This window comes from Syngnathus acus, chromosome 3 (genome assembly GCF_901709675.1).
Source record: "Syngnathus acus chromosome 3, fSynAcu1.2, whole genome shotgun sequence".
NCBI classification, from domain to species: Eukaryota; Metazoa; Chordata; class Actinopteri; order Syngnathiformes; family Syngnathidae; genus Syngnathus; species Syngnathus acus.
Genome location: NC_051089.1, coordinates 2,255,125 through 2,279,657, shown reverse-complemented (window position 1 = coordinate 2,279,657; position 24,533 = coordinate 2,255,125). Strand labels below are relative to the sequence as shown.

The window sequence follows — 24,533 nt, the reverse complement described above, 5'->3', positions numbered from 1 at the left end:
CACACAAAAGTGCTCTATCGCTTTGGAGAATCTGCCATCCCCGCCAGAGCCTTGTTAGTCACTCCCGATACGTAATGACTCCTGCCTCACGGGCAAACTAATTATCAGGTGCTTAACAGCCTCAACCTACAACACAGCTGCCATAAGACCTGTGAGGGATAGCAGGCACATGACCACCTCCTTCATCTCAGCTTCTTCCCCTCTTGTTTTCCTCTCCCCGCTCGCTTTGTCTCCCCCTTCTCTGTGTTCTCCAGCTGGGAAAGTGGCCTTGGGATATCAGCTAGAAGCATCCAACCATATGCTAGATATTTTCATGGAAGGTGTGTGTCGAAACAAGCGGCGGGTGGGTGGGTGGGGGAGTAGTCGCTTTCTGAAATGTAATAATTGCTAAGTAGGGCACTTCTCTACTTTGCTTTCCTCTTTTTATGCGTGTTCTTCAGATTTGCAAATGCTTTCACTGAAGATTTTTTTTTTGTCCTTTTCAAACACACAATCAAACACGGAAGACTGCAGCCAAGAGGCTGCTAAGGACACAAACACAGCTTGCTCATTAGTTCTTTTCTTTCTTTCCAGATTTCTGCGGGTCATAACTTACTAATAACAGGGAATCAAAGTCGCTGATCCAGCAAAGTGCTCAAAATTTGCACTTGGCCTTCCAAAAAAAAGTCTCTTATATGCGAGACACGTCACCTCTTGCGAGTTTGAGGAGCGTCCGCTGTCACCGGAAGATCGTTTTACTAATTCAGGACGATATCTGCCGCAAGAGGGCTGAGGTAGCAGAGGTCAAAGGTCAAATTACAATACGCTTGTTTTCAGAAATGACAATTTCCAAAGCACTTTAACTTGAAGTGATTTTTCTTCTCAGTAGAATAAAAAATAATCCTAAATCAGCGAGGTGAGGTGATTAAGGAAGTGAAAGGTTTTTGTCCAGTAAGAAAAAAAATCGTAGATTAACCTCGCATTCTTAAATATTATTATTAGATCAGTCAGGATTGTAACCCAGACAGAGACAATGACTCTTCAGTGGCCTCAGTCCGGTTTCTGAATAACTGCTCTTCCTAACGACGTCCTTTTTGGACGGATCCTATCGGTTCCCTCTCGTTATTCCCCTCCATCGCTCGTTAACCTCTCGGCCGGCTGAATCAAAGTTCAGGGCAGAGAGGAGAACGTCAGACGCAGCGATTCAGATAAGAAGAACACCCAACACCCTCTTATAGCCTCCAGCCTCGTGATATATAGATCTGCAGGGGCTAATAGCAAAGTATTGACAGGGAAATGGTGTGCTTATCCTTCTACTGCATGCTGGCAAGAGCGCCCCAAAGCAGATGGGACATACTTTGGGGAGAGCAGGAGGAGGAGGAGGAGGGCGAAGAGATGAAGTAGAATTGTACTGGGACAAATTAGAGTCTTTATGGCTTTATTTCAGCTAATTTGTCTGTGTATGTGTAACTAAAAACACACCCATATCCAGCACATAAAAAAGAACTCAAAGCAAATACTGCAAAATGGAATTATTTAATTGTTTCAGGCATTATCTCTGATTTTTAGTCATGATAATTTGCTGGCGCTGCCAAAAAGAAGAACAATACACGTTTCATGTTGAGAGACCCAAAACACCTTAGGATGCATTACTGAGGATGCACAACCCTTAGATGTGTCTTGCCTACTGTGTTGCTTAAAATAGGTGCAGGAAAAGACCAACAATGCTAAAAAGCAAAGACTAAACATATATAAGCGGTCCTCCTGCAGATAAAACATTTAATGCTTGAATCAGTAGGTTATCAACAAAACCCAAGTCTTGAAACAATTGGAACCCATCCTCCAATAATTAACAGGTGACAAACAAAACACAAATGACGCAAGCCTTAATGCACCATCCTAAATGGTATTTTGGTTGTTTATGATCATTATGGCACCGCTTCGAAAAAAAATCTAATTATGGCCTAAGCATTTTCCACAATACTTTTGCTTGTCATTTGACACCATACATGATCATGAAGCCGCTTCAGTGAGCATTGGGCAACGACAATGCAGCAACTTGCCAGGGGGCGCTAAGCACTACAGGCCTCGTCCCCGACCATGATTACCCACTTGACATCTTTATAGCTCCGTGGCAGACGCCCTCTTCAACATAACTGGAGAGGGAAGCGCAGTGTGCCAAAGTGGCCCCACGGTGCTCGGTGTGGGCCATCAGAGTTTTGTGTTGACATAATTAGCCTGCTTAGCTGCCATCTGGGCTGTGGTTGTTGGCGGGTGGCATGAGCCAGGTGCTTCATGGGTAATACCAAAGAGAGGCATACAGCAGATGCGCATGGCTAAAGCTGCACTGCACGCTCGCCCTGGCGCAGATCCGGAGTAAGTTAAGTCAAAATATGCGACCAGTCTGAGCATTCTGTTGAATTGGGTTAGCGAGCATAAATGTGTTCTCCTGTTTAGAATCTTAAAACAACCCACATTTTATTATGGCACAGTTGCTGAATCTGAGCTAAGCTCTTTTTCTAAGAAAAAAAAAATGTGCCAAACAAACCAAGTCATCAGCACTGTTATCAATGAAAAGCAGGTGCCATTTAATTGCTGCCATCCAGCTCCAAATTGGAAGACTTTCTGGAGCAGTTGAGTTGGCCAGTAACTTGATAAGGCCGCTGGATTTACTCGATGAGCTAGAAAGTTCCTGAGCAAGCAGCCGGCGTGTGGTTTGTTGTTGTTCCCAGAGGGCTGGGAAACCGTATCTGCCCTGCAGGAGCATCCTCTTTGGTAAGCACTTCTTATCCAGGCCATCACTGTGGGCCGATAGCAGCAGGGTAATATCCAGTAACTGCAGCTTTATGTGCGATCCAATACTCGGATCAATCCCTCGGACAGGAGGCTCGCCATTAACCCCGCAGATCTCTCTCTTGTCTCTCCTTTTGTTAGATATGTGCACGGACTATTTTTTCGGAGAAAAAAAGTGTGAGGAGAAAAAAAGTATCTCTTACACTGAATCGTCAGATACTTTTGAATTCCCACTGAAATATAATCTTAATCATCTCATGTCTCCAGCAGACTCTCGAATCAAAATGCTGAGCGTGCGATGTGAACGTACAACCGCTGACCTGAACAACGTCAGGTACACTTTCGTCAACAAACAACATGCGTAAAGGTAATACGGTGTCAGACATGCTACCAAAACAAAATTATGATGCTATCATTTAACTAAAATAGAAAAACTCCCAATATGTCGGCCATATTTGTACTCAATTGCATTGATGTTATATTAAAATCATTAGTAGTGTCAAAGCTGGGTCTTATAATCATTTTCATTGTTTCAAATTAATTTTGCTGCCATGTCCAGTGATAATATCCCTGTGCTCTGTTTTCAAAGGGAAACACAAAACAAGGTGTGCATGTGTGTACGTGTGTGTGTGTATGCTTCCTTGTGTTTTAGTGTATATGTGCAGGCAGGAAAGCTCAAAATATGCATAAAAGAAATGTTGTGGGAAGGAGCGAGACTTTCCTTAAAACTGCCAATACTTGAGGGAATCTTGCCCCATATATGGTCCCGTATGACTGAGCAGAAGAAAGGCAGGCTGAACCAAAGACATGCAGCTCTGAAGAGCATCTGTAGTCCTCCCACGGAATATAAATGGGTTGTTGCCAAATTTGGCGCCATGTGCTTTGCTAGTGTCACACGAAGTAGTCGTGCATTCTAAAACATTGAGATTGTTCAAAAGTAACATTTTTTTTTCTGCAAACATAAAAAGGGCCCACAATTGACATGTAAAAGCAGAGTGATTTTCTGTATTATGAATATGAAATCGCAAGTCACTATAAGTCACTCATCCACACACTAGATGGGGAAAAAATATTACATGCAACATCAGCAAAGATACGATTTGATTTGAAAGTGTCTGTTGTAAATTTCATGAGAGTGTGGTGATCTTACTTAGTCACACTTGTAAATTCAGACAAATGCTAAACATGACATTTTTCCTGACAACTATTAAAATGTCCTATCAGGGAAACTATTAAGGCAATCATCTCAAATCTGAGAAAATTCACCTACCTTAAATTTAGATTTTTCAGTGGTTTTCAGAGCTGTCAAAGCAGCGAGCAGTGAGCACATCCTGGTATTTCCTGGCAGACGTCTGAGGGCCACGAAGAAGCCGGCGGCGCTCGGCCGCGTTCCGGCGGCGAGCGTGCGAACGGCGGCGAGGTCGGGCCGCTGCGGCGCTTTGTCCGGCGCGGCGGAGACCTTGGGACGGGCACACGGGGAGACGGACTGAGCCAGACTGGGCTCCGCTGCGAGACTTTTTCGCCTCTCCTGCACTGAATGAAAGCAATCCCTAAGAGTGAATGGGTAATGAGAGACCGGCTCCTGAGATTTTAGCTTTCTTAATCATGTTCATAATTAATTCAAGAACATTGATAATTTCATTACATTCTTTTTGTCTTATCAATAAATGATGTGCCTGCACTTTTGGTCTTGTGTATACGGGGAGAGAGGGAGGAAGCAAGGGAGGGAGAGCGACAAGAGAGGTAATACTGCACTAAAAGCACAAGAGATGGAAAATGATACAAACAGGGAAGTGGTAATTATAATCTTTGACCGAGCCACTGGCTGCACAATATGAAGTCAAGTGGCTACAAATAATTAATAAGGCCTCCTGCTGTGTGTGTGAGTGCGTGGAGTTGAGCAAGTGTGTGTTTGGGGTGTGCGTGCGAGATTGCAAAGCATTTGTGCTGACCATGTCTTCCTTGACTGAATTTTGCTCAAATATAAAAATTATTTGGTTTTGACCAACATTGTGTTGTTAGCTACTTAGTTGCAGAGTACGCGCTAACCTTCGGAGGACGCCTGCCCATTAATGCCCTTCACATCTCGGCTCGGGTTTCAGGGAGATTAGTGAAATGAAGGAGACCGCTCTACACCGCCCCCCCCTTCTTTCACCCAAACTTCTTTGCCCTCTATCAGGTCAGAAAACCACAAAAAAAAAAAAAGCGCACTTTATTCTTCTCTGTCTTCTAGTTTCCAGTTATTTGGCAGTGGGGAGTAATGAGATATTATGCATTTTTAATACTTCATTTTCAGAATATTCACTAACCCTTCACCTCAGATATTCACTGTGCGTGCAGTTAATCAAACGATTTTCCGCTCAAAGCTGCACTGGAAATAGAAGTGATGTAATGGATACCCCCGTTTCCTAAAAGTAGCATGACTGAATTGAAGAATTGTGCAAAGAACCTGACATGATCGTTTGCAAAAAGAAAGAAATAAAATCTTTCTATGCATTTTAGTTTCAAATATAATCAAATGAAAATATATTTTGCATGCGATGAGAGTCATTTGGTGATCTGCTTACTTCCACTTTTGGAATGGATTCTGAATTGATTACAATACTAAAGGCTAAAGCTCTAAGGCGCATTAACGATTCCAATACTTGATGTCCCATTTCTTGCTCATGTGCCACAGGCCCTTCTCTTGACATATGACCAGCCAAACACGGGAAATACTAAATAAAATACAAAAGAGGCAAAAAAATGTAGATTTACTGCCGGCCGTTTTGACAATGGACTTGATATAAGAGGTTCATAACAAGTTTTGCATTTTCTCCCTGGTCCCCCCTCCATGCACATTTTCATCATATTTTATGTGATCTATGCATGCGGCACTCATCCTTGTGACGTGTCCTTCTCCAACAATACTTGTAAAGATGGTCCTTCCCAGCTGTGCAACACGGGCGAGAAGGGAGCAGCAGGCTATAGCATTACCATAATACCCCCCCTCCCCCCTCCACTGTCCCAAGGGACCAAGTGGGCCTCTGCATGGGGATGTGGGCGATGTTGGCTATGGAGGGGACTCGACCGGCTGCTGGACCTGCAGGCTGTATACAGTGTGTGTAAGAAAGAGGGAGAGAGAGAAAAAGAGAGAGAGAGGGGGAGACAAGGCTGAACCTGCCTGTGGGCAATGTAATAAAACCGCCACACGCTGCTGGTGGTAACGGTGGCACTGCTGCTATAGCTGCAAAGGAGGGGATAAATATAAACTAGGCCTGCATCAAAGAGACGGCCGGCCGGCCGGCCGGCCCTCCAGTCACAGCCTGACTTACACCCTAATAATTAGGGCCCTTCCAATAAAACAGGGGGCTGTGGCCATGCATCTATTTTACTTGCGTTTGCAGCTGCAGTGGGACTTGGATTCGGTCTTTCGGTGAAGCTCAGGAGGTTTTAATTGAGGGGAATTTAGGTTAAATGTAATCAAGGAAGATGTAATGTTGTAGTCATTTTGCTATTATTTTAGTAAACATTGTTGAACTCAAGTGTTTCTGCTGGTATATATTAATAGCATAACCAAGCAAATACACACATTTGTTGTCTCCACTGCCCTGATTGTCTCTGGCCAATCAGTCAAGTGCTATGTAAAGCCTTCTCCTGTGTTTTTTTTTTCTCTCCCACAATTGTACTCATCTTTTTCCATTATATCGTTTAAAATACACAATAACGGACATGTCATCACCACCGGAACAAATCGACGCAATATTTCTAAACAAAATAATTTTAACCCTTTCCACAAACTTTATATTCATACATGTCCAGCATTATATTTGCCGTAGCATCTAAGAAGCAATATGTTTCCAGGAATTTCCATATTTTCTTCCACCTCTGGCTACAGTGAGGTTGAATCATTCCTAAATCACTCTGATGTGAGATTGCAAAAGGGAGACAATGTAGCAAGAGCGAGGAGAGCGAGGTGGGGTGGCAGTCCAGGCAGGGGGTATCAAACTAATTAAAGCAAGCATTTGTCAGAGATTAAGCCTTAAACAGAAAAGGTCATCTGAGCACCACAGCTCACTGTTTCGCTGCTGTGCTCCTAGGGCAGTCTAAACCTTTCCAAGCTAAATGGTAAAGATGCTATTTGGCAGCACTGGGGGGGGGGATGCTCACGACTGGTGAGACTGACACCCGGGTCATCGCCTTTTGGCTGTCCATTACACATGGTGGTCAAATCTGGCAATTGCTGTCATTTAGGGATGAAAAATAAGTGCTGGACAAGATCAATAGATGCAGTCGTCCGTAGCAGCGGTGATTAATTGACTGTCGCCAATTAATGAGCAGCCTGTTGCATGGCAGCGCAATCTCAGAGGGGAAATGGGGTTGGTTGAAAATGTCAGTTCAGTCAGGTATTCGGTAGCATTGTCAAAGACCGCTACAGAATTAGCTGGCCTCCTGAAAACGTAATAAGCAATAATCATTTGTAGACGATATGTTGATTTTAATAATACCACGCACAACACAGAAAAACATACACGTGACTTGCATGACATAAATTTGTTCCAGCTATCATGAAATTGTTCAAGACAAATATGCCTATAAATAAAAAACTTGTCATTTGGTGAAACTTTTCATAAATTAAAATTGTGCCCAAAATTATCGGTGCACCTGAATCGTTTATTTATTATTCAAAGGGCTCGTGTATGTCGCTTGGATTGAATTCCGAATGTAACCACTGGACACTTAAACAGAGTGCCAACATACAAACTGGAATCCGTGTAACTGATTAATTTGGGACCAGTCAATTGTAATTGTATTGGGGAGATGTCCTGCTTGGAGATAAATGAAGCACAGGACATGTTGGTTTAGATATGAGTGATAGCTTTTGAGGGAGTAAGTAAAGGAGTGAGTCCTTTTGTGATGAGAATCGTATAATTTGATTCATTTGTAATTACTGCAAAGACAAGACAATAAAACCTTTTTCAAATGTGCATAAAATGAAATGAAGCAACCATTAAATTCCGCAGTATCTGACAGTTGGAATCATATTTTTAGTTAGGATAGAGAGCATGGTTGCTAACAAACAAGAACCTTATTTTCGCAAAAACGTTTAATAAACAACCCCCATAAGTTTTCACATAGCAAAAATAAAAAACTGAAGTTGACTTGAGCAACTATTTGTTTACAAGTTAAATTTAACCTGAATGGAAGGTATGTCGAGTACTGCACATGCTGCCCTATCTGCCGGATGAATATTAAACTCTTGTGCTCATATCGCTTCAATGTCAACCTTTTTTATTTTTTCAAAGGTATGTTGTATTATGCAAATAACATCCTATTTCAAGCAACCCAGTCGAGAAGAGAAATAACCTGCTGGGATGCATTGTATATACCTGTGGCAGACACGAATAAACTAAAATTAAGGTAAAGTACACATTGACACAAGTAAAAATGATAAATTGGGTTACTTTTATAATGAATGCAAATCATTACAAAAACAAACTATAATTGGGTTAAAAGCTTAGAAAGGATTCCAATTTATAGTCAGAGCAGTTTGCAAATATACATACAATAAAATAAAAATGTTCATTTTATTCAACCGCATGGCATCTCATCTATATGTACAGTAATCCCTCGTTTATCGCGGATAATTGGTTTCAAAAACCACCCGCGATAAGTGAAATCCGCGAAGTACCGTTGCCAACAAGAAGTACTGGGCAGGCTAACGAGTTAGCGGAAAGATGCTAATTCGCGATCGTGCTAAGACGCGAAAACGGACCTCTAAAGGAATGTAAAGGAACATCTGGAGCAATACTACATTCTCCTAAAGGTTAGACACATGTTCCCTCAATTTAGAAGTTTTATTTAGACTTTTAAATGTCTTTTTAATTTGGAAAAAAAAATCCGCGATGCAGTGAAGCCGCGATAAACGAAACGTGAAATACCGAGGGATCGCTGTACTTATATTTTGCATGGCGGAGTATTTTGGCCTGTAAGTCATTCCGTAGCACGATTTGGGATTTCCGCGTCATATTGGGCGCGCCTTTTCCGACTTCCGGTTGCTTCATTTGAACCTTTCAGGAAGGCGCGTGTCCCGTTCGTGCTCGAAGTCATGGCTCTCAACTTTCAAACTTCAACACTTTCTTTGACTCTGCCGATATCGTGTCAGATATGCCTCGGTAAGGTAATTATCGTTCTCCTGAAATTTCGTACAGCTACAAAGAGTATTCGTGCAGTGCAAGAGTGATCAAGAGAAGCCGGAAGCGTTTGTGCATGCACAAACGTCGGCTCCAATGTAGTCCCGAATCTAATCGACCGGTGTAGCTCAAGCAAGACGTACCAAACAGACTCTCACTTTTTTGCAGGTCAGACAGCCGGTCATATGTGGCAACCACCACGTGTTTTGTTCGTCTTGCATGGAAATGTGGTTAAAAAAATCAAGCCAGTGTCCCTCCTGCAGACTCCCTATTACGTCAGAGAACCCCTGCAGAGAAATTATAGGTGAGTACGCAATGCATTCTGTAGCAAATCAAATGAGATCCAATACAAATGTTTCCAAAGTTTGCATTTTCAAAAATATTCATGCTCCCGCAAACAGCCAGAGGGCAATGTTTTTAGAATCTATTGTAAATGTTGTTTTGAGGTGCAGTTAAATTGCATACTTAAAGCTATGCCTAACCTGTTGACCTTATAGTATATATATCAAAACAGTGGTTGGGTCTTAAAAGTATATTTAAGTAGGATAATTATTTCCAAGATAAGAATTATTAGTCCCACACTGGAGAAATTTCCATTGTTTCAGCACTGATGGTAAATACACAATGGAGAAATGCCAGAGAGGGATTGTGTAAAAGCAGTACATTGCACTTCTGTTGTCTGCGTGTCATACTTGAGTGCTGATTTAATTATGAGCATTCATTTGTCATTGTCAGTTGAACAGTTGCTATCTGGCTAATGTACATGTTCAGCCACTAATCTTAGTGTTATTGTGCGTTCCGTTACAGGAGGTACGAATGAGAGTGATCATGCTGAGAGCCCCTCTGTGAGAAAATGTCTCAGGAAAACTCGAGGGGAGCTCCTTCTGCGAGAATATGAGGTATTGCTCCATCAGGTCAAATTTTTGTTTATTGACAGTTTTTTTTCTTTTTTGGAACACAAACAAATTTGTTCCACTAGACTTGGGACTCGGTTTTCATAATTTCTGCACGTCTCATTTTTTCTTTGGATTGGCAGTATTTATTTTTAATGGGATTTTCATCCACTATGTACTCGTGTGAAAATGTGCATTTTATGCAATCGGTCTTTGCTAGGAAGAAATCGAAGGCCTCGCCCGAGAGAATGAAGAGCTAAAAACCAAAAATCAAAATCTGGAGTTGCAATTGAGGACAGCTTTGGATCCCTGCACCATTAGCTCTACGCAAACCGAAGACAAAAGAGTGGATCCGAGCTTCATGGAGGAATTAGCAAAGAGGCTGCAAACAGCCCAAAATGTTTGTGATGAAGTCAAACAGGACATGAACAAACTTAAGGAGGTATGCAAAAGAATTTTTTTTTTTGGGTCTTCGGACATTTAATCAAGTATGCAATCAAAAGACACTCAACAATGAGAGCTTATTGTTACTCTTGCCATCCTCAGGCTAATAAAACACTGCGATCTCAAAATGTTGACCTGGTACAAGAAAACATGAGACTGAAAGCTGAAGTAGTCAGTAGATCTCCACAGAAGTAAGTATTTCATATTAGAGGACGATTATGCTTCTAGAACACAGGTGTCAAACTCATTTTTGTTGTGGTGTCCTTCAGAGGGCCATTATGACTCTCACCTTCTTGTAGTATAGGCTACACAACAAACCGATGAATAACTAGTTGAAATCAGAGACGAGTAAAAACTTCAATTATTTAAAACAAAAAAAAAAAGGTAAACATTTCTAGCAATATCTCTATTTTTTTAAAAGTGAAGACAATTTGTAATTTTAGTATTGACACATAAAGTCGATGCACAATTTGTCTGTGGGCCATATCTAGCCCCCGGGCCTTGTGTTTGACACCTATGTTTTAGAACAGGAGCTGTCTTTTATTTTGCAATACTTCATGTCTAGTTAAAAAAAATATAACCCTCAAAACACATTCGTAGTACAAGGACACGCCTTGTTCAAGTGAAATATTTTAGGCCCACTGCACACTGGTTTTCCTGTGAATCCAAAAATAGGATTAAATAATTGATTTCAATCTCAAAGTGCAAAAAGGGTATTCTTGTTGAACCTTCACCCTAAACGCCATTACAACCCCCCCCCCCCCAGGTTTGGTCGTTACACTGTCGCCGCCCTGGAAGCGAAAATCCAGCAGTACCAGAAAGATGTTGAGCATTTAAAGAAGGCTCTGGAGCGCAGCGACCAGTACATTGATGACTTGGAGAATCGGGTGCAGGTGTCTGAAAAGAAATGCGCAGAGTTGCAAGACAAAAACAGCACGCCCGGGCTCGAGTCCTTCAGCCAGCAGCAACGGATCCAGATGATGATGAGAAGCTTGAGTGATAACGAGAGGGGCTCCATTTGCAGCAATCCCGAGGCAGATGCGCTGACATTTTCCAAGACTGCCAGTTTGATGTTCTTACCGTGTGGGGATCACAAGGACTCTCCCAAAAATCCTTGCGGACTCGCCCAAAAGGGAGAGGACTTAGATGTCGCCACTTCGGACTTGTTGCCCTCGACCCCCTCCTCTGCCTTCCGCTCGCTGACGCTTAGGAGCCCCGGCGTGCGTGAGAAGAAAGTTGCGTTTAAGCCCGCCACTCATCTCAGGAGGATCGATTTTGACGACGTCGCCAGTCCGGGGAAGACCGCCACAGAACACCAGCTTGCTTTCAATATGCCTCGAAATATCGAGGACTCTGAGCCGCTAAAACCTGTTTTTTGGGAATCTTGGAAGTTCTCCAAATCAAATGACCCATCATGTCCTGGCCCAAGTAAAGAAATATTGTCCGCCGATTCGACGGCCGACAATTTTGTTTCCGACGAGCCCGATTGTTTCCAGAAGTCCAGCGAGGCCTCCATGGACGCGGCTTTTCTCAACAAAATCTCCGAGTTGGACTCCATGATGCTGGACGTAGAGAGCTCCAGTAGCCGCGGTTCTCAGCTCTCCCCGCCGTCCTCCCTTCCCGCCGACTTACACCAAACTCTTGTCCCGGAACCGTGCTCTGGCGTCGGAGCGCTCTTGAATATCAAGGAGGCTTCCGGAGGTGGATGTCCTCCGTCCCCGGTTTCAGATGCGGACGAGAGCGGCGTGGATCGCGGAGGGACGTCGCATACCGAAGAGCTCTCTTTTGATTTGCTCTTTGATGATGTGGAAGAGTCCAAGGCCGGTCCCTCCGGCTGTGTCAGTCCAGCGGGTCACGACACCTGCTCCCCCTCGAAAAAAGCTGTGAACACATCAAGAGACAGACACGCGCTCAACACTGGCCAGCCAACAAAGAGGAAGTCCCACAGCCCCTTTAACAGCAGCAGTCCAACCAAACTTTCAAAGCTCATGTGAACACGGCTCTGCGTATGTCCTCTGCACTGAAACATGTTGCGCTTGTAAAATTTTGCCCATTTGGCTCTCAAGTCCAGTCTTGGCCGTCTGGGCAAACAGGAAAATCACTTTTTTTTTTTTTTTTTTTTGTAAAACCCCCAGTATAAAAAAAAATGATAAATAGATTTTAAAGTCTTGTCTGATAGGATGAATGTTGTTAGCACTGCCCGTCTACTGTTGCCACTTATTGTTTGACCTTTTTTGTCCTACATGTTGTTAGTTATACAAGAACCTCCTGGGAAAAAAGTAATAAATTCAAATGACCTTGCAATAGTTTCATTTTCTTTAATACCTAGTAAGGAGAAATGCCAAATAATCAAGATTCTGCCCATGAAAGGCGTATTTTCACCCCGTGATGTCCGTTGTGACTTTTTAAATTGTGTCATTTAAACTCAAAAGTGGCAATTCGACTGAGTTTGATGTATATTGTCATGACACACAACCATACACACGCACACAAACACAGTAATTCAATTGTAGCAGAGAACACTTTATTATGCAAATTTAACGCGATCACGTGTATTTCTCATACTGCTAATCACTGGCATGAAAATTTAATTGGACAACCGTTGTGGTTTGAATAAATGAAGTGTTAATTCATTGAGATTCATTAATTTAGGTGAAAACTGTACAAGGTTACACTAGAGTATTAAATCAATTTGCTCAGTGCTCAAGCGGAGGTGATGAGCTTTTAGGATTAAGGCGCTTTCTTGGCTAACATTGTAAACAATCTCACGTTTAAACACGTTTCATGAAGTTAATTTTATTCTGTGTATCAGCGTGAGAAGTATAATTATTCCAGGTTCTAACCACAAAATTAGGTTAAATTTTAGTGTATTTATATTTTGCACTTTGTGAGAAATGCAATGAAATATATTTGTACTTCAATTCATTCATTGCAAATCTTTCATCAAATAACATTGTTCTCATGATGCCTTGTTTATTTTGGCGTTACTTAAAAAACAAACTACAAATACGTAGATATAGATTTTACACTTGACTTTTTAACTAAATGAGAACTGTTTACATTTAACTACCGGTAAAGCTACTGTTGTCATGAACTCCATTTTTAATATTTACGCTCTTATTGGACTATCAGCCCCCCCCCCATCATTAACGCTCCCTCGGGAGCAAATTCTAACTAGAGACGTGGCTAAAATTGGATGGCCGCAGACATGAAGGAAACTGTTCCTTGGCTCCATGGTGTGCAGCCCTTAAAATCCGCAGACGCCGCTGACGTTCGTGCCTCTGCCCCGAGAGCGTTTTTTTTTTTTTTTTTTTTTAAATCTGTCAGCCAGTTCGCTGCTCTGGCACTTTGTCTCGCGAGAGCAGCTGGGCTGGGCTTGACGAGATCTGAGGCGCTCAGGTGTAAGAGGCTCTCTCATCCCAGCAGTGGGAAACAGTAGACAGATAAGTGCGCGTGAGAGACTGCAGGCATCTCTGTGATCTCCGAGCTCAAGGCTCGACTCGGCGCACACAACACTGCGCACTCGGAGGCATCACAAGCGGATAGACAAAGAAGGATCACTGGCGGTGTCAAGGACTGTCTTTTCGGGCTCTTTTGGCCGTTTCAGCCCTCTTCTCTCGGCGCACTTTAATTGGAGAAGGTCGCCAAGATGATGTCCATGAACAGCAAACAGGCGCACTTCGCCATGCATCCCTCGCTACCGGAGCACAAGTACACCACCCTGCATTCCAGCTCGGAGGCAATACGGAGAGCCTGTCTACAAACTCCACAGGTAAATAGAAATGTTCCTTACAACTGGCACGGGTTCTAAATCTTGGGGTTGGAACTACGACCGTGCGTAATTCCACGGGTCGCTTCAAGGCGCGTTGTTTGTGCGCGCTTGTTTTTTTTTTTTTTTTTCTTCCACTGCAATTTCTGTGATCTTTTTTGAAAGCACACAAATGCTGGTTTCATTTTCATCAAGTGATTTTTATTTTGACTCGTTTTTCTTTAAAAAAAACAAAACAAAAAACTCAGCTGTGTAACGTGCCGCCGAAAAGTCCCAACTGACAAATGCATTTATTAATATTTGCCCCCCTTTCCTGTCCTATAGTCTCGACATGCTCATATTAAATGAGCGCCTCATCATTCTCATCGCTTCTTTTGACTTTTTACGCCCGCAGCTGCAAAGCAACATTTTCGCCAGTTTGGACGAGACGCTCCTTGCCCGGGCTGAGGCTTTGGCGGCAGTGGACATCGCCGTGTCCCAGGGCAAGACGCACCCATTCAAGCCCGACGCCACGTACCACACCATGAGCACCGTACCGTGCTCGTCGACGTCCACGGTGCCACTGGCCCACCACCACCACCATCATCACCACCACCATCACCCGAACCTGGAACCCCCGGACTTAATGGACCATATCAGCTCGCCCTCTCTCGCCCTCATGTCCAGCGCGCACGACGGTGGCGGAGGTGGCGGCGGCGGTGGAGGAGGCGGCGGAGGGCTCATCTCCACCTCCTCCGGACCCGGGCACGCGCACGCGCACGCACACTCCCACATGCACGGCTTGAGCCACCTCTCGCACCAGGCGGCTATGAGCATGAACTCGCCTCTCACCCATCACGGCCTCTTACCGGGTCATCACGGGGGGGGCCAAGTCGGCCCCGGGCTGACCGGCAGCGGGCTGCCGTCCATCAATGACTCGGACACGGACCCCAGGGAGCTAGAGGCCTTCGCGGAGCGCTTCAAGCAGCGGAGGATCAAACTGGGGGTGACCCAGGCGGATGTGGGCGGTGCGCTGGCTAATCTCAAAATCCCCGGCGTGGGATCGTTGAGCCAAAGTACAATTTGTCGGTTCGAGTCGTTGACTCTGTCCCACAACAACATGATCGCGCTCAAACCCATCCTCCAGGCGTGGCTGGAGGAGGCCGAGGGGGCCCAAAGGGAGAAAATGAGCAAACCGGACATTTTCAATGGCGGGGAAAAGAAACGCAAGAGGACCTCGATAGCTGCTCCGGAGAAAAGATCCTTGGAGGCCTACTTCGCCGTTCAGCCGCGGCCCTCCTCGGAGAAAATTGCAGCCATCGCTGAGAAATTGGACTTGAAAAAGAACGTGGTGCGAGTGTGGTTTTGCAACCAAAGACAAAAGCAGAAAAGGTTGAAATTTTCCGCCGCCCACTGATGCTAGGAGGAAAAAAAAAAAAAAAAAAGACACGAAACAAGTGGCTGAATTTGGGGACCAATGGACAGTGACAGAAAACCATTTTCAGTCTTTTGTCTCCGGCGACCTTATAAGCCGGTGCGCAATGGGCTGCAGTCGTTCGAGAAGAGGCTTCTTATATATTCGTTATTTTTTCACGTTATCGGTGAATGTGAAGTATGCAAATATCAGATTACACCCACCTTGCGCCGTCCCCGTAACAAGGGAAAAAAGTTTAGCGACGTCGACGTTGCCTTTTAAAACATGCGGGAAAGGGAAAGATATAAAGCAAGTTAATTTCTCCGAACAGGCCTATTATTTGAACTAATAGCCATTCACAAATTACCTCATTGATTGTCGTATAATGTTTTTTTTTTTGTTTGACTTCTGTCGTTGTTAAAAAAAAAAAACCCCACATGTATTTATTTATTTATTTATTTATTCATGAGTATTTTTATTTATTTATTTATCTCTCTATTTTCCGATTGGGAGGCTGCTATAATTACAATTTCGTTGCGAAATCTTCTGGCTAAACGAAAATGTAGGCCTGCATGGAATTCTAATTCACAGGCAGCATTTGATCCGCTTTAGGCTCTCACGTCTGCTGTGGACATATTTATTTCAATTTGCACAAAATACCCTTTATTTATTAGAGACGTGTTTTGTAAATACAAACATCACTTTATCACAAGATTGGAGTTGTGTTAGAATTAAAATGAAGGTGGAAACCTTTGGCACCACAATTCAAGGTTTAAAAAAAAAAAGAAAAAGAAAAAAAATCAACCAGAGCACGAAAAGCCTTGTCTGCTGATGAAAACAAAACTGAAATGTACTTTTTTGTGTTTTAGTTTGCAGTGCAAGCACTCTATGCATTGGAAGAGGAATTATGAATATTCTTTGGTACAGTAGAGCTGTCTACTGCAATAGTCGAATTTGCCTTGTGATGGTGTAAGTCACTGTTAACTGCCTGTTTTCACATTACGATCACCACGTTGTTTGTCGTGTTAAATGTGAAGGAAAACGTTGTTGCTATGATTTCTTTTTTAAAACTTTGTGCACAAATATGTTTACAGAGCTGGGGCGACGAATGTGCGTCATGGAAATGTCTCTTAAACTCGGCTCTCCTCACAACTTGACCACACACATTTGTTGTCCCCTTTTCTTTTGCTCTTATACTTTCAATTGTATTTTTCATCCTGTACGCCAAATTCAACAGGGAGGTGTGTTCCAGCAATCTTCTAATAAATCGAAAAATTAATGTTTGCCTCTGGTTGTAAATGGCCCATAAATTTAAAAATTGTCATGTGATGTATAAAATATTTAGCGTTGTAATATAAAATGCCTTAAATTAGTCGATCAAAAAGCTAATAAGTCAACTAAAGGTTGTTAAGGACTCCGTTTGCTCCTTAATCTTAATAAAATATGAACATCTTCACAAACTCAACCAATTATGATATCATGATAAAAATAATCCAGGATGTTGATTGCATGACGAGCAGAACAAGTAACGCATAATTGTTGAGTTTTTTTTTTTTTTTTAAATAAGCATACACGAATTTTACCCCATGCAGTTGCAGGAAAAAAAAGCAATAATTTTGAAGCAGGAAACAAATTAATTTTAATTCAGGCACAATGACTGAACACTGAGAGAAAAATGAAACATGAAATGTTTCCTAAATATTTTCCGTTTTCTCGCTGCCTGTTTTTTTTTTTTTTAAATATCTATTTTTCTATTTTTTGGGGGCTGACTTCTGAATGCAATTTCAAAAGGAAACGGCAATGTGTGTAATTTTGGAAAACTGTTTTGCTTTCAGGGGTAGCATCACGAAGACATTTGCCTTTCCGGAAGAGACGTGAGTATAGTCTCTTACATAATTTATTTCATTTTTATTCTTTTCATTATTTTCTCAGCAAAAACGAATGTTTCAAAACACCTTCAAATGCGGGTCGCGTTTGTTTTAACCCCGCCCCCCTTACATTCTGAAAATCCATGCCTAATTTGCATGTTGTTTGGAACGCCGCAGCTCCACGGCAATAATTTCAGCACCACGAACAGCTCCGCTGGCGGACTGAGGAGTGATGCATTATTGAAAAGCTCTATCAAACAGCTCTGGGCTGCTGTCTCGCTGCACAGGGGCCGTGGATGAAGTCGGACGCTCTGCCTGCACAATAGCCTCTAATATGTTAATGGCCGGAGGGGATGCCTGAGGTTCCGTCCCCAGCTGGCTCGCCTGCCATATGTTACGACAGAGGCCTCTATTAATCAGAGGCATATTTCATCAGTAACTTAACCGGTATCATAACCCTTAAAGCTCCATTCATAATGGGCCGAGGTGTCGTTACTGCACGGGGCAGTCTGTGTTAGGCCTGCATTCTTCATTCTGGAATATTTAGGTGACATGATTCACCTTAGTTAGCATCAAAGTATCGTTATGATTACTTCGTCATATTTTCGTCCCCGTGTACAGTATGCTGACCGAATAGCAAAAATATAGCCAGGCTAACCAATTTGAAACGTTGTAGACGTAGGGCAAGGTAGAAACCAATACAATTTGATGTGCGTAAAGGTGTAGATTTGTTAGCATAAATAAATAAATAGTAACGGTGTAGTTTAATTCCCAGCCAATGACAACAGCGATGGAAAAAGAAAAAAAGGGTTATTGTGGTCGTCTTTCGTTTTTCTGCCCCCCATGGAAAACCCAGAATATCTAAATGACAATATTTGCATCTGGAATTTGGGCAATGGCATGAGCATATAGAATTATAAAAAATCATTTTATTCAAGCATACTGATACATAAAGAAATGTTTTTTTTGCGCCCAGAGTTGAATATGTAACATAATTCGGCACAAAATTAGGATAATAATAATAATAATATCCGTAATTATGATGATTATTACAGCTCCTCGTCTCGCCGGTACCCACGAGAACGTCTCATAAATGGGACACCTTCGGGCCATTAGTCAAGGCAGTAATTAATCTATAGCAAGGATGTAAATAAGAGGAAATTGGATTCCTGACAGATGAGATGTGAGCTTCTGTGACACCACGTACGTCGCCAAATAATGATTTGAGCGCACGTTATGGCAACGCGGCGCAGCTCAGATTTACGAGCGTCTGACTTTTTCGAGGCTGCGAGCGGAAGCCAGCGGGCCTCGGAGCTAATCGCAGCTGTTAAGGCACCCACGTCAAGATGGATGACATCATTAGAATGGTGCTAAAAGGTAAAAGAAATGGGAGCGCGAGCGAGCTGGCTCGCACACCGCGCGCGTTGATTTTTTTCCTGACATATATTGTTCAACTTCAATGCGGTGTGAGAAGAAAATAATCGGAGCGCCCGCATGTTGAGGCAACAATGCGCAGGGAGGCTGGCTGCATGGCCTTTGACGGAAATGTCAAACTGGGGGATGTTGAGGGGGTAGATCCCCCAGATCTGCACTCATTTCCCATTATATTTGCTCAGTAATCCGCGGTGGCAGCCATGCATCGCCCGGGACTGCTTTGAGAAGCGATGCTGTTGACACACGGGTATATTTCAATCACAGAGGGTTCAAAGTCAGACGAACAACTTATTTGTCTAATAAATCCGCCATTTAGCAAGAAAAATATTTGATCTTGGGGGGGCTGACCTCTCGTCATGTAGCCACTGATGCTTCAAGGATATGCGGCTCGCCTGCATATCAAAATAGTGCAAATTGGATTCGCTCGTCTGGAAAGGAACGGTGCGAGTGCGCGCAAATATTTACGCGCTTGTCGGCAAAACTTGAGTTGGAGGGCACTAGTTGCTTGTCAAGTGAGTTTGACATTGCAGTATTTCATATTCATGCGCATCTGATAAAGAGTTATATTACAAAAATAACATCAGCTTTCACCAAAATAACAAATGTTGACCTGCAGCAGATCGGAAACCGCAAATACTCTGGACAGTGACAACTATTCATCATTGTCTCGTGAAAGTTGTCTTGTAAAAGTTACTTAATTTTATAATCTATAAGAATCTTCCAAGTGATTACATTTTCCCCCAGTGTAGTTTGGTGGATTCATGTCAGCGTTTTGGGGTTTGTGCATGGCTCATTTTGCATTTTGAGTTTAGAAACAATAAAAGAAACAGTAGCTGGGCAAGTAGCAGTTTAATTAGAGTGCTTATGTCTGCTGGCAGCCAACTTGTGACCACATTAGCCTATGGTGTCCTATTTCATCGAAATGAAATTGTATGAGAATCGCCCAAGACTTTTCTAATCTTGTTTTAATGTACCCTAACGTTTAAAATACCACCCCACCCAAATGTGCGTCACACACGCACATGGTGCAGCAGAACATTTGAATGATATGGCTTGCACTTTTTTTTTTTGTTCTCACACAGCACATTTCTGATTATTCATTCGTGAAAAATGTCCCATGCACGCCACCTAAAATTTTGAGTGGCAGTCCTTGCCTCCAAAGCGTTGTCATGACCCTGACAAGTGTTCATTGAACCCGAGGACTGAACCCACTTCACTGACGTCATCGCACTTGCATGTGCCGCAAAAAAAAAAAAAATCAAAATAAAACTAAAATTAAAAAAATAAATCATAATAATTAATTAAAATTAAATTAATTTTAAAGGCCAGTTGTAAGCCTTTTTATTTTAGTAAAAGCAAAATGACCGTGTATAATACTTTCCTCTGTACACAGACTTCAATAACGAAAAGAGTGTTGGCCACCGGTTGTCCGCCACTACGCCATCAAATATTCATCACTGTTGATTAAACAGCCGGCAGCTGCTGATCGGCTGGGTGTCAAATTTGTATCCTGCTACCTCCATATATATATTCACACACGCGCGTGCATGCATGCACACACACACACTGGACTGGAATCACAGTTGAGATGGTATGACCATGAAGTCCAACCTGCACATGTACTGTGAGTGTACATACTCGTGGTTGCAGTGTAGGGAGAGAGGGAGGGAGGAGGGTACTGAGGCGCACTAAATATTTTATGAGTTTTTAGAGTAGAGGAAAGAATGCCCAGCAAGGTTGGTTCAACTCATTTCTCAAACTATAGTTGAGGAGCATCACAGAAGAACACGGCTTTATATTACATTATGGCTTCCTCTGCAGACTTTTGGAATACTGCAAAGCAGTCATTGGAAAACAAATGTCTGAGTGAGCCACAGACAAAGAGCAAGCTCATCTTACCGGTCATCGATCGCGTCTCTGTGATCCTATTGGCCTCTTGTTACCCAGACTGGAATATCATCCTGCGGATCGCGTTACTGGAATATTCGACACACGACACAGCTGTCGGATCAGCCTCTCAAAATGTCAGTCAGCCAGCCAACACAATACAAATGACAATTTCTGTTCCATTGGCTGGGCCTAAAAATAGATTGCACACTGTACGGATGCAGCAGATTCGTTTGAAGGTTGACCAGCCCTGGTTTAGATGATGAAAAGCAGTCAAGTGGCTCTTAAATAAATTCTTCTCCGTTCAAGCATATTGTGTTGTGTTGATAATCATGTTCACTGTCCCTGCGGGATCCCATGTAAGTTGTAGCCATTTCTGACATCTTTCATCAATAGCACCTGTTCTGACATTGATTGTTCTGTTCCTCACTGCTCCTCAGCACGCAGGTGGTACGCTGAACTCTCCTGTTTATTACTCGGGGGACTCCATCGGCTCCTCGGAAGACTGACAGCTATGACAGGCAGAGCCGGAGCTGACGCCGGCACGCGACTGATGAGCCTGTCACTCCGAATTCAGCGAAGCAGCCAATGCGCCCGTGTCATGTCGTCAGGCTCCATAAGCTAAGATCGTTATGCTTGTACTACAATTAGTCACATAGTTTGGTCAATCAAACATTCTGCTACTGCTGATTATTAAGGAAAAATTAAGTCTCAATTTTATTTTTGTGGTGAAATGATTTGGTAGATTTGGGGATGATAAAAATCATTGGGCGCAATATCAGCACAAATAATTTAGGACCAAATCAAGTTGAGAAAATTCCCTTCCTTCCTTGATTGACTGTTGTGCAACTTGATCTGTCGGCGTCCTCCGCCCCACCTCGCGAGTCCCTCACGCGGCCGTCATCCATATATTGACCACTAAGACAAGTGGTGAGTGGTGGAGGAAGAGAGAGCGAGGAAGGGGAGGTGATAAAAGCACTGAATAATTAAGAATGAAAACAGAGGAAATCGATCAAAGAGGCAAAAAATTGACATGAATAGCTCACCTTGCATTGTTATGCAAGACGACAGCGGTGTCGAGGAGGCAGTCTTTTTTTTTTTTTTTAATCTGTCTCACGTGAATCAAAGTCAATCCGCTAACTGCTTGACTTTTAACTTCCCTAACCCTGATTTCTACCATAATGATGAGTAGCGCAGCAGTAATTTTTTATGTTAGTCAAGCAGATGTTAAGTAATTCTAATTGGCTGTCATAGACCTTTATTGGTCAATTAGCCGCTCGAATCAAGTGACTCAGCCTGATCTAAGCATCTTATTATACTCAATTAAAACAAATGCTCTCTGCGGTGGCGGATAGGTCTGAGAGGGAGCTCGCACCAGATACTCACTATATCATCAAGTAATTAATATTTTCATTAACTCGCTCTTTGTTGAGCTGTGACCTGCCTCTGATCATTTCATTTCCTCACCAAGGGTTCAATACTTTAGCGGCTCAATAATTACTTTGATTTATACAGTATCTGCCTCCTTTAATGAAGGCGGGCAATCACTTCCCCTTTTTGCTCCTCGTGCCAAGAAGCTCGGCTCGCTCGCTTCTCATGTCCAATGAATAGGGCGAGAGTAAGAAAAGGCCTTGGTGATTTGAGACAGCTAAGGAACAAGAAACAGACACACGCTTGATGAAATATTTACACCTGGATCTTTGCGGGATGAAGAAGAGGGGCTCGAGCGCAACACGACAAGCAAACAAGGCCTATTAAAGATTGAAGAAATACTCGTGAGGAAAAATCTTGACAGACATTACATTTGGAGGTAAGATCAACTGCGAATGAATAAAAAACAATACATTTTCGATCATACCTTTTACCGATTTTGTGTTTGGAGTACAACAGATCCGTGGCCTATTTTACAGACTAGCTCTTCTAAAAACTCAAGCCCTTGAGCTAGTTCGGCATCAATGTTACCCCAGACTCAAGATTTCTCAAAACGTGATTGTCAGCATAACACATACTGTATACAGAGCACAAGCCAGAGGGGAAGAAAAAAAAAAAAAAACACATGCAAGCATTGTTGTGTTGTTGATGGGCCGAGGCAACACCAATCTTCATTGGGAAATAGTTGTGATTATACTGATTGGATTTTTCATCAACGTAATCATTGTTTTGAAGCGTTATGCAAACAATGCAATGTATCGCAAAGCAAGTGATCAAGTGGCAACAACAGGATATAGTATGGTGTGTTTGTTTGAGCACCCAGGCCAAGGCGAGAGGAGTCATAAAGCTAATCTTCAGTGCCGCATTAAAACGGAGGCGAATTAGCGAGCAGGCCAGACTGTCCATATGAGCCTCTCTCAGGAACATTTTGCAAACCCTGAATGCAGCTCTCTCTGCCATTTCCCCTTACTCAATTATTGATGGCAATTATCATGGCACACTTAGACTCCGCGATAACAATATATTCTTAACAAGAAGCAAGTCACTGGGCTTTGCGTCCAATCATCTTTTATTTCTTGGGGGATATGTTTTTTTCCTGCACCTCTTGAATTATTATACTGTAAATCACCTGTTACCAGAAGGGAACTTTCCATCTGATGGAATGGTCTGACAGTCTGTCACTGATTTTGCCGATGAATGACAAATGATGCGAAACGGTTAGGGTTGGAGAAGGGTAAGGGTAAGGGTTAGGGTTAGGGTTATGAACGGGTTAGGGTTGGGGTAGGTTAGGGTTAGATTAGGGCAGTGCTTCTCAATAATTTTCTGTGATGCTCCCCCTAGGGAGAAGAAAACATTTCGCGCCCCCTCCCGGCCCCCCCATGTTATCAACATTAAAGTAAACAAAATAGAAATAAAAAAGAAAGATCAACTTACAATAAAGAATAACTATTAATAACATTGTTTTTTAGTCTGTAACAGAACAGATTCAATGTGCATCACTTTGCCTGAAATTAAAAAGAAATTATAATGATTTAAACTTTAAACATTCTTGACCAACTGCCATTTTATGCTGGAAAAAATACAATAAAATAATAATAAACATACATAATATTAAATTAAATAACAGCAATAAATAATATTCAATTCAAAGTAATCAGCAACATTAACTCAGGAGCACAATATATAAAACATTTTAACCTACAAAACAAAAATGAATAAAACAATTTGTGACTCTCAATTCTCTTATCTCCGTCTCTCTCCGCCATTTTTTTTCAACCCTGTTCAATATTTTTCCATGGTGTCCCGCTGCACTTTTTATCGGGTCAGTTAGCGCAAGCCCTGGTCAGCCACTTGCTAATCGTGCATGCGTGGCAAATGGGAGAATCTTGAGATTTCATGTTGTGGCGTCGGCACATACTCAGTTTATGTGTGAGTTGCTGTTAGTGTTGGCTCGTGAGTGAACGATTCGTTCAAAGGAACGATTTTATTTCAGTGAACGAGAGTGAACGAATCACTTGCTAAACCCCATATAACCGGTATTTGGTTGTGAGCTGCCCCATGAAACCATATCTAATCCATCTCACGTAAGCGAGGGTTCCATAGTGTAGTGGTTAGCGCTCTGGACTCTCACCCCAGGGGTCTGGGTTCAAATCCCATTGGGACCTAAAATATTTTAGAAAATTTGCAACACAGTTGCTCGTGTGCTGCCCCATATAACCATACACCTCCCTAAAGCTTAGCTAGGGCGAGGGTTAGAACTGGTTAGAGCTAGGGTTAGAGCTAGGGTTAGGCTTAGAGCTAGGGTTAGAGTTAGAGCTAAGGTTAGGGTTAGGGTTAGGGTTAGAGTTAGAGCTAGGGTTAGGGTTAGGGTTAGGGTTAGGTTTAGAGCTCGGGTTAAGGTTAGGGTTAGAGCTAGGGTTAGAGCTAGGGTTAGGATTAGAGCTAGGGTTAAGGTTAGAGCTAGGGTTA

General features: G+C 42.7%; 2 protein-coding genes and 1 non-coding gene across 4 annotated transcripts; all 3 read left to right on the top strand.

Annotated features, from left to right (window-relative positions):
- The first annotated feature begins 8,818 nt into the window (after positions 1 to 8,818).
- obi1 (ORC ubiquitin ligase 1) lies at positions 8,819 to 12,561 on the top strand. 2 transcript variants are annotated; one of them, XM_037247850.1, is made up of 6 exons: positions 8,819 to 8,927; positions 9,114 to 9,249; positions 9,753 to 9,844; positions 10,059 to 10,280; positions 10,385 to 10,473; positions 11,049 to 12,561. In XM_037247850.1, the coding sequence occupies exons 2-6, from the start codon at positions 9,165 to 9,167 to the stop codon at positions 12,274 to 12,276; spliced, it is 1,716 nt and encodes a 571-aa protein (XP_037103745.1). In that variant the 5' UTR covers positions 8,819 to 8,927; positions 9,114 to 9,164; the 3' UTR covers positions 12,277 to 12,561. The 2 variants fall into 2 exon arrangements, with proteins under 2 accessions (XP_037103745.1, XP_037103744.1); XM_037247849.1 differs by having other exon boundaries at positions 8,822 to 8,932.
- Positions 12,562 to 13,702: 1,141 nt separating this feature from the next.
- Positions 13,703 to 16,723, top strand: pou4f1 (POU class 4 homeobox 1). Its single transcript, XM_037247851.1, has 2 exons — positions 13,703 to 14,054; positions 14,446 to 16,723. Exons 1-2 carry the CDS (start codon positions 13,932 to 13,934, stop codon positions 15,445 to 15,447), a joined length of 1,125 nt encoding a protein of 374 aa, XP_037103746.1. The 5' UTR covers positions 13,703 to 13,931; the 3' UTR covers positions 15,448 to 16,723.
- Positions 16,724 to 24,157: 7,434 nt separating this feature from the next.
- Positions 24,158 to 24,229, top strand: trnae-cuc. The gene has a single exon. It is a non-coding gene; the product is annotated as a tRNA-Glu (tRNA).
- Positions 24,230 to 24,533: the final 304 nt, after the last annotated feature.